The 12,575-nt window shown below is 31.0% G+C and overlaps 2 protein-coding genes across 2 annotated transcripts; both read left to right on the forward strand.

Annotated features, from left to right (window-relative positions):
• Window positions 1-6: 6 nt before the first annotated feature.
• On the forward strand, window positions 7-2,389 carry LOC103521341. The gene is made up of 3 exons (XM_008486450.3): window positions 7-125; window positions 470-629; window positions 1,171-2,389. Exons 1-3 carry the CDS (start codon window positions 69-71, stop codon window positions 1,317-1,319), a joined length of 366 nt encoding a protein of 121 aa, XP_008484672.1. The 5' UTR covers window positions 7-68; the 3' UTR covers window positions 1,320-2,389.
• A 7,188-nt stretch (window positions 2,390-9,577) lies between these two features.
• Window positions 9,578-12,305, forward strand: LOC103521342. The gene is made up of 3 exons (XM_008486451.3): window positions 9,578-10,043; window positions 10,388-10,547; window positions 11,087-12,305. The coding sequence occupies exons 1-3, from the start codon at window positions 9,924-9,926 to the stop codon at window positions 11,233-11,235; spliced, it is 429 nt and encodes a 142-aa protein (XP_008484673.1). The 5' UTR covers window positions 9,578-9,923; the 3' UTR covers window positions 11,236-12,305.
• Window positions 12,306-12,575: the final 270 nt, after the last annotated feature.

The following is a 12,575-nucleotide window of genomic DNA, read 5'->3' on the forward strand; positions in this document are numbered from 1 at the left end:
CAGTCATGTTTAAGAGGAGGAAACCATTACATCAGATAAGTGACAGACACAGAAGACGAATTGTAAATATGTATGTTAATAATGTGCCAGGTTGCAACATCAATCCTACAGTAGCTCCTCTAGCTGTAAGTATAAGTAATGTGGAAGGAGTGGAGGTGGAGGTGCAACCTCCTTGTCCACTTTCTGATCCAAGTTTGATCCAAGGGGAAAAAGGAAAAGAAAGGGTAGTATCAAATACTTCATCTTCTGGTGTTTTGTTCAGTGAAGATTTTGAAGAGGTTTCAGAGATAGAAACATTAAAAATTGAGAATAGCTTGAATGAAAAACTTGCAAGTTGGGCAGTTGAAGAAAACATAACACAAACAGCCTTATCCAATTTACTTAAAATACTAAGAACAACTGTAGCTCCAAATTTACCTTTGGACCCTAGGACCTCTTGCACATTTCTTTTCTATGTTTACATTTACAGGTGGATGAACTTGCCCTGATTGGAGGCAAGGATGTACACAACATAACGTTTAGATTAATGCCCCAAATTATGACTGATGAAGTCTCAGTGCAATATAGCTACTTGGGTGGAAAAGGAAAAAGGGTCTTTTCCCAATTGAAAATACTCACTGTTATTCAAGGTAATAATTAATTCTAAATTCCATTTCCTTTCTATATAGTATACTTTTTTATAGATATCTAGTTGTGTTCAGGGAAAAGAGTGTTGAGAGAGAGAGAGAGAGAGAGAGAGAGAGAGAGAGAGAGAGATTTGATTTGATTTCATTTATTTATTACAATTTTAAAATTTACATCTTAGGTAACATCTCCTAAGCTAATAAAAAATAACTTTTGAGGAGATGGTCTCTCTCAACAATGTTTTTTTATAATAATAAAAAATAATATAACTAATCAATCTTTTTTTCTACTATTTCATATAGGTAAATTAATCTAACTAAAATTTTAAATAACTATAACTAACTAAAAATAACTTTAACTAACTAAATTGATGGCTAGGTAGATATTTGCTCCTTTACAAAGTACATAATAAAAAAAAAGTAGGGAATAAAAATAAGTAATAAAAATGAAAAAATGGAAAAAAAAAAAGATAGAGAGAGAGTTACATCTTTTATTAGAGGTATGTTATCAACCAATCCTATAATCTATTTGTTTTTTTGTTTCTAGCTGCTGTCAGGAGGTCGAAAGGGACTGCAACAGATGATGAGATAGCGGCACCAATAAAAAAGTGGCTCGTAAAAGGAAAAGAAAGAATTCAGAGGAAAAATAAAGGTGAAGTAAGTGAACCGGCCATTTCCAACCCATTCCACTCATAGTCATACTGCTAATTTTGAACTCTCCCTCATTTTCTTCTTCAATAATTCCAGGAAAGTATTAATGGGCCCACTTTGCCCCATTTTTACTAAAAAAGAAAGGGGCAAAGTAGACCTGAGTCTAGCTCAGTCAATAGAGATAGAAATGTGAAAATGGGTGGAACATGTTGGCAGCACCTCAACTAAGACTAAATAGTAACAAACAATAGTGTGGGCCTTTTTTGGGGTTGCTTTTCATTAAATGTTTTATGTACCACCAAACATGATTTTAATTTTTCTATTTTTTTTTCCAATGAGGTAGAAACAGTTTCTCTACCTATAAGTAATTAAAACAAACCAGTGGACTTTTCTAGCTATAAATAAAAACAATAGCTTCAGACATTCCACAATTATCGGCCATTAAAACATTTTACTCATTTTGGGCCACTTGACCCCCTAGGGCTCACTTCACCCCGGTTTACGGTATATCATTTGAAGGACTCTCTCTGCTTATAAGGTATACGTTTGAAAAGTCTTGGAACCCCTGAATATTTTTTGAATGGCTAAAGATGAGAATCTGAAATTTGATATAGTGTTTTATCGTTTGAAATATAACTTTTTGAAGTAGTTGCAAAATGTTGGCTGGAGCCTATTCAATTCACTATCAAATTAGCCATTCAAAAAATATTTAGGGGTTCCAAGACTTTTGGAATACTCTGTATATAATTTCCTACCTCTAGGATAAATTAGTACAGAACTTCTTAGATATACTTGTTAATTTCAAATACATAGTCCATATTTTGTAACTTGGAAGTTGCTAATCTTAAATAAGGCATTGTTTGCTATAGTTATATGGCAATAATTATAATGTTTCCTTGCCAATTCTTTTTTGAAAGTTTGGACAAAAATATGATTCCAAGTTGAAAAATATGGGCTGGGCTGTAGATAGGTAAACATAAATACAATTTTCAACAAATTGAGAAAGTGTGCAATAAAATTGAGTTCAATTTTTGTATTGTTTGTTTGATAAAAGTATACATTTATACATAGGTACAGGGTGTTAAAAAAAAAAAAAAAAAAAAAAAAAAAAAAAACTCATGTTCTCAGAATATTCTCAATGTCCTGTCAAAATAGATATTTTTATGAGAATGTTCCTAGAATGTTCTCACAAAGTGCTAAATTTTCTCAATTTTCCATTAAATGTCAGAATGTTGAGGGAATATTCCAAGGACATACCTACTCAACATCCCCAATTACTTGTTTCAAAATTCAAATATGTATATTTTAACTCATGTTCTCAGAATATTCTCAATGTCCTGTCAAAATAGATATTTTTATGAGAATGTTCCTAGAATGTTCTCACAAAGTGCTAAATTTTCTCAATTTTCCATTAAATGTCAGAATGTTGAGGGAATATTCCAAGGACATACCTACTCAACATCCCCAATTACTTGTTTCAAAATTCAAATATGTATATTTTAACTCATGTTCTCAGAATATTCTCAATGTCCTGTCAAAATAGATATTTTTATGAGAATGTTCCTAGAATGTTCTCACAAAGTGCTAAATTTTCTCAATTTTCCATTAAATGTCAGAATGTTGAGGGAATATTCCAAGGACATACCTACTCAACATCCCCAATTACTTGTTTCAAAATTCAAATATGTATATTTTAACTCATGTTCTCAGAATATTCTCAATGTCCTGTCAAAATAGATATTTTTATGAGAATGTTCCTAGAATGTTCTCACAAAGTGCTAAATTTTCTCAATTTTCCATTAAATGTCAGAATGTTGAGGGAATATTCCAAGGACATACCTACTCAACATCCCCAATTACTTGTTTCAAAATTCAAATATGTATATTTTAACTCATGTTCTCAGAATATTCTCAATGTCCTGTCAAAATAGATATTTTTATGAGAATGTTCCTAGAATGTTCTCACAAAGTGCTAAATTTTCTCAATTTTCCATTAAATGTCAGAATGTTGAGGGAATATTCCAAGGACATACCTACTCAACATCCCCAATTACTTGTTTCAAAATTCAAATATGTATATTTTAACTCATGTTCTCAGAATATTCTCAATGTCCTGTCAAAATAGATATTTTTATGAGAATGTTCCTAGAATGTTCTCACAAAGTGCTAAATTTTCTCAATTTTCCATTAAATGTCAGAATGTTGAGGGAATATTCCAAGGACATACCTACTCAACATCCCCAATTACTTGTTTCAAAATTCAAATATGTATATTTTAACTCATGTTCTCAGAATATTCTCAATGTCCTGTCAAAATAGATATTTTTATGAGAATGTTCCTAGAATGTTCTCACAAAGTGCTAAATTTTCTCAATTTTCCATTAAATGTCAGAATGTTGAGGGAATATTCCAAGGACATACCTACTCAACATCCCCAATTACTTGTTTCAAAATTCAAATATGTATATTTTAACTCATGTTCTCAGAATATTCTCAATGTCCTGTCAAAATAGATATTTTTATGAGAATGTTCCTAGAATGTTCTCACAAAGTGCTAAATTTTCTCAATTTTCCATTAAATGTCAGAATGTTGAGGGAATATTCCAAGGACATACCTACTCAACATCCCCAATTACTTGTTTCAAAATTCAAATATGTATATTTTAACTCATGTTCTCAGAATATTCTCAATGTCCTGTCAAAATAGATATTTTTATGAGAATGTTCCTAGAATGTTCTCACAAAGTGCTAAATTTTCTCAATTTTCCATTAAATGTCAGAATGTTGAGGGAATATTCCAAGGACATACCTACTCAACATCCCCAATTACTTGTTTCAAAATTCAAATATGTATATTTTAACTCATGTTCTCAGAATATTCTCAATGTCCTGTCAAAATAGATATTTTTATGAGAATGTTCCTAGAATGTTCTCACAAAGTGCTAAATTTTCTCAATTTTCCATTAAATGTCAGAATGTTGAGGGAATATTCCAAGGACATACCTACTCAACATCCCCAATTACTTGTTTCAAAATTCAAATATGTATATTTTAACTCATGTTCTCAGAATATTCTCAATGTCCTGTCAAAATAGATATTTTTATGAGAATGTTCCTAGAATGTTCTCACAAAGTGCTAAATTTTCTCAATTTTCCATTAAATGTCAGAATGTTGAGGGAATATTCCAAGGACATACCTACTCAACATCCCCAATTACTTGTTTCAAAATTCAAATATGTATATTTTAACTCATGTTCTCAGAATATTCTCAATGTCCTGTCAAAATAGATATTTTTATGAGAATGTTCCTAGAATGTTCTCACAAAGTGCTAAATTTTCTCAATTTTCCATTAAATGTCAGAATGTTGAGGGAATATTCCAAGGACATACCTACTCAACATCCCCAATTACTTGTTTCAAAATTCAAATATGTATATTTTAACTCATGTTCTCAGAATATTCTCAATGTCCTGTCAAAATAGATATTTTTATGAGAATGTTCCTAGAATGTTCTCACAAAGTGCTAAATTTTCTCAATTTTCCATTAAATGTCAGAATGTTGAGGGAATATTCCAAGGACATACCTACTCAACATCCCCAATTACTTGTTTCAAAATTCAAATATGTATATTTTAACTCATGTTCTCAGAATATTCTCAATGTCCTGTCAAAATAGATATTTTTATGAGAATGTTCCTAGAATGTTCTCACAAAGTGCTAAATTTTCTCAATTTTCCATTAAATGTCAGAATGTTGAGGGAATATTCCAAGGACATACCTACTCAACATCCCCAATTACTTGTTTCAAAATTCAAATATGTATATTTTAACTCATGTTCTCAGAATATTCTCAATGTCCTGTCAAAATAGATATTTTTATGAGAATGTTCCTAGAATGTTCTCACAAAGTGCTAAATTTTCTCAATTTTCCATTAAATGTCAGAATGTTGAGGGAATATTCCAAGGACATACCTACTCAACATCCCCAATTACTTGTTTCAAAATTCAAATATGTATATTTTAACTCATGTTCTCAGAATATTCTCAATGTCCTGTCAAAATAGATATTTTTATGAGAATGTTCCTAGAATGTTCTCACAAAGTGCTAAATTTTCTCAATTTTCCATTAAATGTCAGAATGTTGAGGGAATATTCCAAGGACATACCTACTCAACATCCCCAATTACTTGTTTCAAAATTCAAATATGTATATTTTAACTCATGTTCTCAGAATATTCTCAATGTCCTGTCAAAATAGATATTTTTATGAGAATGTTCCTAGAATGTTCTCACAAAGTGCTAAATTTTCTCAATTTTCCATTAAATGTCAGAATGTTGAGGGAATATTCCAAGGACATACCTACTCAACATCCCCAATTACTTGTTTCAAAATTCAAATATGTATATTTTAACTCATGTTCTCAGAATATTCTCAATGTCCTGTCAAAATAGATATTTTTATGAGAATGTTCCTAGAATGTTCTCACAAAGTGCTAAATTTTCTCAATTTTCCATTAAATGTCAGAATGTTGAGGGAATATTCCAAGGACATACCTACTCAACATCCCCAATTACTTGTTTCAAAATTCAAATATGTATATTTTAACTCATGTTCTCAGAATATTCTCAATGTCCTGTCAAAATAGATATTTTTATGAGAATGTTCCTAGAATGTTCTCACAAAGTGCTAAATTTTCTCAATTTTCCATTAAATGTCAGAATGTTGAGGGAATATTCCAAGGACATACCTACTCAACATCCCCAATTACTTGTTTCAAAATTCAAATATGTATATTTTAACTCATGTTCTCAGAATATTCTCAATGTCCTGTCAAAATAGATATTTTTATGAGAATGTTCCTAGAATGTTCTCACAAAGTGCTAAATTTTCTCAATTTTCCATTAAATGTCAGAATGTTGAGGGAATATTCCAAGGACATACCTACTCAACATCCCCAATTACTTGTTTCAAAATTCAAATATGTATATTTTAACTCATGTTCTCAGAATATTCTCAATGTCCTGTCAAAATAGATATTTTTATGAGAATGTTCCTAGAATGTTCTCACAAAGTGCTAAATTTTCTCAATTTTCCATTAAATGTCAGAATGTTGAGGGAATATTCCAAGGACATACCTACTCAACATCCCCAATTACTTGTTTCAAAATTCAAATATGTATATTTTAACTCATGTTCTCAGAATATTCTCAATGTCCTGTCAAAATAGATATTTTTATGAGAATGTTCCTAGAATGTTCTCACAAAGTGCTAAATTTTCTCAATTTTCCATTAAATGTCAGAATGTTGAGGGAATATTCCAAGGACATACCTACTCAACATCCCCAATTACTTGTTTCAAAATTCAAATATGTATATTTTAACTCATGTTCTCAGAATATTCTCAATGTCCTGTCAAAATAGATATTTTTATGAGAATGTTCCTAGAATGTTCTCACAAAGTGCTAAATTTTCTCAATTTTCCATTAAATGTCAGAATGTTGAGGGAATATTCCAAGGACATACCTACTCAACATCCCCAATTACTTGTTTCAAAATTCAAATATGTATATTTTAACTCATGTTCTCAGAATATTCTCAATGTCCTGTCAAAATAGATATTTTTATGAGAATGTTCCTAGAATGTTCTCACAAAGTGCTAAATTTTCTCAATTTTCCATTAAATGTCAGAATGTTGAGGGAATATTCCAAGGACATACCTACTCAACATCCCCAATTACTTGTTTCAAAATTCAAATATGTATATTTTAACTCATGTTCTCAGAATATTCTCAATGTCCTGTCAAAATAGATATTTTTATGAGAATGTTCCTAGAATGTTCTCACAAAGTGCTAAATTTTCTCAATTTTCCATTAAATGTCAGAATGTTGAGGGAATATTCCAAGGACATACCTACTCAACATCCCCAATTACTTGTTTCAAAATTCAAATATGTATATTTTAACTCATGTTCTCAGAATATTCTCAATGTCCTGTCAAAATAGATATTTTTATGAGAATGTTCCTAGAATGTTCTCACAAAGTGCTAAATTTTCTCAATTTTCCATTAAATGTCAGAATGTTGAGGGAATATTCCAAGGACATACCTACTCAACATCCCCAATTACTTGTTTCAAAATTCAAATATGTATATTTTAACTCATGTTCTCAGAATATTCTCAATGTCCTGTCAAAATAGATATTTTTATGAGAATGTTCCTAGAATGTTCTCACAAAGTGCTAAATTTTCTCAATTTTCCATTAAATGTCAGAATGTTGAGGGAATATTCCAAGGACATACCTACTCAACATCCCCAATTACTTGTTTCAAAATTCAAATATGTATATTTTAACTCATGTTCTCAGAATATTCTCAATGTCCTGTCAAAATAGATATTTTTATGAGAATGTTCCTAGAATGTTCTCACAAAGTGCTAAATTTTCTCAATTTTCCATTAAATGTCAGAATGTTGAGGGAATATTCCAAGGACATACCTACTCAACATCCCCAATTACTTGTTTCAAAATTCAAATATGTATATTTTAACTCATGTTCTCAGAATATTCTCAATGTCCTGTCAAAATAGATATTTTTATGAGAATGTTCCTAGAATGTTCTCACAAAGTGCTAAATTTTCTCAATTTTCCATTAAATGTCAGAATGTTGAGGGAATATTCCAAGGACATACCTACTCAACATCCCCAATTACTTGTTTCAAAATTCAAATATGTATATTTTAACTCATGTTCTCAGAATATTCTCAATGTCCTGTCAAAATAGATATTTTTATGAGAATGTTCCTAGAATGTTCTCACAAAGTGCTAAATTTTCTCAATTTTCCATTAAATGTCAGAATGTTGAGGGAATATTCCAAGGACATACCTACTCAACATCCCCAATTACTTGTTTCAAAATTCAAATATGTATATTTTAACTCATGTTCTCAGAATATTCTCAATGTCCTGTCAAAATAGATATTTTTATGAGAATGTTCCTAGAATGTTCTCACAAAGTGCTAAATTTTCTCAATTTTCCATTAAATGTCAGAATGTTGAGGGAATATTCCAAGGACATACCTACTCAACATCCCCAATTACTTGTTTCAAAATTCAAATATGTATATTTTAACTCATGTTCTCAGAATATTCTCAATGTCCTGTCAAAATAGATATTTTTATGAGAATGTTCCTAGAATGTTCTCACAAAGTGCTAAATTTTCTCAATTTTCCATTAAATGTCAGAATGTTGAGGGAATATTCCAAGGACATACCTACTCAACATCCCCAATTACTTGTTTCAAAATTCAAATATGTATATTTTAACTCATGTTCTCAGAATATTCTCAATGTCCTGTCAAAATAGATATTTTTATGAGAATGTTCCTAGAATGTTCTCACAAAGTGCTAAATTTTCTCAATTTTCCATTAAATGTCAGAATGTTGAGGGAATATTCCAAGGACATACCTACTCAACATCCCCAATTACTTGTTTCAAAATTCAAATATGTATATTTTAACTCATGTTCTCAGAATATTCTCAATGTCCTGTCAAAATAGATATTTTTATGAGAATGTTCCAGTAATGTTCCTGGAATGTTCTCACAAAGTGCTAAATTTTTGAGAATGTTGAGGGAATATTCCAAGGACATGCTCAACATCCCCAAAAACACGTGGTCATCTTTCTTTCTTTTTTTGTTCATACCTGTCAGACATGTTCATTGTTAAAGGCATACTGTGGCGTCACTGGAACATTCTCTAGGTATTTGACCGCATTTGAAATATTTTAATAATAAACCTCATTTTATTAATTCTCATTTACCTATGTGATTTGTGAAGTGTGAGCTATTAGAAGTGATAGTGTGCTCCAAAGTGACTTTTTCAATTTATTGTCAGTCATGTTTAAGAGGAGGAAACCATTACATCAGATAAGTGACAGACACAGAAGACGAATTGTAAATATGTATGTTACTGTTATTCAAGGTAATAATTAATTCTAAATTCCATTTCCTTTCTATATAGTATACTTTTTTATAGATATCTAGTTGTGTTCAGGGAAAAGAGTGTTGAGAGAGAGAGAGAGAGAGAGAGAGAGAGAGAGAGAGAGAGAGAGAGAGAGAGAGAGAGAGAGAGAGAGAGAGAGAGAGACTCTCACAAAGTGCTAAATTTTCTCAATTTTCCATTAAATGTCAGAATGTTGAGGGAATATTCCAAGGACATACCTACTCAACATCCCCAATTACTTGTTTCAAAATTCAAATATGTATATTTTAACTCATGTTCTCAGAATATTCTCAATGTCCTGTCAAAATAGATATTTTTATGAGAATGTTCCAGTAATGTTCCTGGAATGTTCTCACAAAGTGCTAAATTTTTGAGAATGTTGAGGGAATATTCCAAGGACATGCTCAACATCCCCAAAAACACGTGGTCATCTTTCTTTCTTTTTTTGTTCATACCTGTCAGACATGTTCATTGTTAAAGGCATACTGTGGCGTCACTGGAACATTCTCTAGGTATTTGACCGCATTTGAAATATTTTAATAATAAACCTCATTTTATTAATTCTCATTTACCTATGTGATTTGTGAAGTGTGAGCTATTAGAAGTGATAGTGTGCTCCAAAGTGACTTTTTCAATTTATTGTCAGTCATGTTTAAGAGGAGGAAACCATTACATCAGATAAGTGACAGACACAGAAGACGAATTGTAAATATGTATGTTAATAATGTGCCAGGTTGCAACATCAATCCTACAGTAGCTCCTCTAGCTGTAAGTATAAGTAATGTGGAAGGAGTGGAGGTGGAGGTGCAACCTCCTTGTCCACTTTCTGATCCAAGTTTGATCCAAGGGGAAAAAGGAAAAGAAAGGGTAGTATCAAATACTTCATCTTCTGGTGTTTTGTTCAGTGAAGATTTTGAAGAGGTTTCAGAGATAGAAACATTAAAAATTGAGAATAGCTTGAATGAAAAACTTGCAAGTTGGGCAGTTGAAGAAAACATAACACAAACAGCCTTATCCAATTTACTTAAAATACTAAGAACAACTGTAGCTCCAAATTTACCTTTGGACCCTAGGACCTCTTGCACATTTCTTTTCTATGTTTACATTTACAGGTGGATGAACTTGCCCTGATTGGAGGCAAGGATGTACACAACATAACGTTTAGATTAATGCCCCAAATTATGACTGATGAAGTCTCAGTGCAATATAGCTACTTGGGTGGAAAAGGAAAAAGGGTCTTTTCCCAATTGAAAATACTCACTGTTATTCAAGGTAATAATTAATTCTAAATTCCATTTCCTTTCTATATAGTATACTTTTTTATAGATATCTAGTTGTGTTCAGGGAAAAGAGTGTTGAGAGAGAGAGAGAGAGAGAGAGAGAGAGAGAGAGAGAGAGATTTGATTTGATTTCATTTATTTATTACAATTTTAAAATTTACATCTTAGGTAACATCTCCTAAGCTAATAAAAAATAACTTTTGAGGAGATGGTCTCTCTCAACAATGTTTTTTTATAATAATAAAAAATAATATAACTAATCAATCTTTTTTTCTACTATTTCATATAGGTAAATTAATCTAACTAAAATTTTAAATAACTATAACTAACTAAAAATAACTTTAACTAACTAAATTGATGGCTAGGTAGATATTTGCTCCTTTACAAAGTACATAATAAAAAAAAGTAGGGAATAAAAATAAGTAATAAAAATGAAAAAATGGAAAAAAAAAAGATAGAGAGAGAGTTACATCTTTTATTAGAGGTATGTTATCAACCAATCCTATAATCTATTTGTTTTTTTGTTTCTAGCTGCTGTCAGGAGGTCGAAAGGGACTGCAACAGATGATGAGATAGCGGCACCAATAAAAAAGTGGCTCGTAAAAGGAAAAGAAAGAATTCAGAGGAAAAATAAAGGTGAAGTAAGTGAACCGGCCATTTCCAACCCATTCCACTCATAGTCATACTGCTAATTTTGAACTCTCCCTCATTTTCTTCTTCAATAATTCCAGGAAAGTATTAATGGGCCCACTTTGCCCCATTTTTACTAAAAAAGAAAGGGGCAAAGTAGACCTGAGTCTAGCTCAGTCAATAGAGATAGAAATGTGAAAATGGGTGGAACATGTTGGCAGCACCTCAACTAAGACTAAATAGTAACAAACAATAGTGTGGGCCTTTTTTGGGGTTGCTTTTCATTAAATGTTTTATGTACCACCAAACATGATTTTAATTTTTCTATTTTTTTTTCCAATGAGGTAGAAACAGTTTCTCTACCTATAAGTAATTAAAACAAACCAGTGGACTTTTCTAGCTATAAATAAAAACAATAGCTTCAGACATTCCACAATTATCGGCCATTAAAACATTTTACTCATTTTGGGCCACTTGACCCCCTAGGGCTCACTTCACCCCGGTTTACGGTATATCATTTGAAGGACTCTCTCTGCTTATAAGGTATACGTTTGAAAAGTCTTGGAACCCCTGAATATTTTTTGAATGGCTAAAGATGAGAATCTGAAATTTGATATAGTGTTTTATCGTTTGAAATATAACTTTTTGAAGTAGTTGCAAAATGTTGGCTGGAGCCTATTCAATTCACTATCAAATTAGCCATTCAAAAAATATTTAGGGGTTCCAAGACTTTTGGAATACTCTGTATATAATTTCCTACCTCTAGGATAAATTAGTACAGAACTTCTTAGATATACTTGTTAATTTCAAATACATAGTCCATATTTTGTAACTTGGAAGTTGCTAATCTTAAATAAGGCATTGTTTGCTATAGTTATATGGCAATAATTATAATGTTTCCTTGCCAATTCTTTTTTGAAAGTTTGGACAAAAATATGATTCCAAGTTGAAAAATATGGGCTGGGCTGTAGATAGGTAAACATAAATACAATTTTCAACAAATTGAGAAAGTGTGCAATAAAATTGAGTTCAATTTTTGTATTGTTTGTTTGATAAAAGTATACATTTATACATAGGTACAGGGTGTTAAAAAAAAAAAAAAAAAAAAAAAAAAAAAAAAGTTTCAAAATTCAAATATGTATATTTTAACTCATGTTCTCAGAATATTCTCAATGTCCTGTCAAAATAGATATTTTTATGAGAATGTTCCTAGAATGTTCTCACAAAGTGCTAAATTTTCTCAATTTTCCATTAAATGTCAGAATGTTGAGGGAATATTCCAAGGACATACCTACTCAACATCCCCAATTACTTGTTTCAAAATTCAAATATGTATATTTTAACTCATGTTCTCAGAATATTCTCAATGTCCTGTCAAAATAGATATTTT

The sequence above is a fragment of the Diaphorina citri genome, unplaced genomic scaffold (assembly GCF_000475195.1).
Source record: "Diaphorina citri unplaced genomic scaffold, Diaci psyllid genome assembly version 1.1 scaffold5034, whole genome shotgun sequence".
NCBI classification, from domain to species: Eukaryota; Metazoa; Arthropoda; class Insecta; order Hemiptera; family Psyllidae; genus Diaphorina; species Diaphorina citri.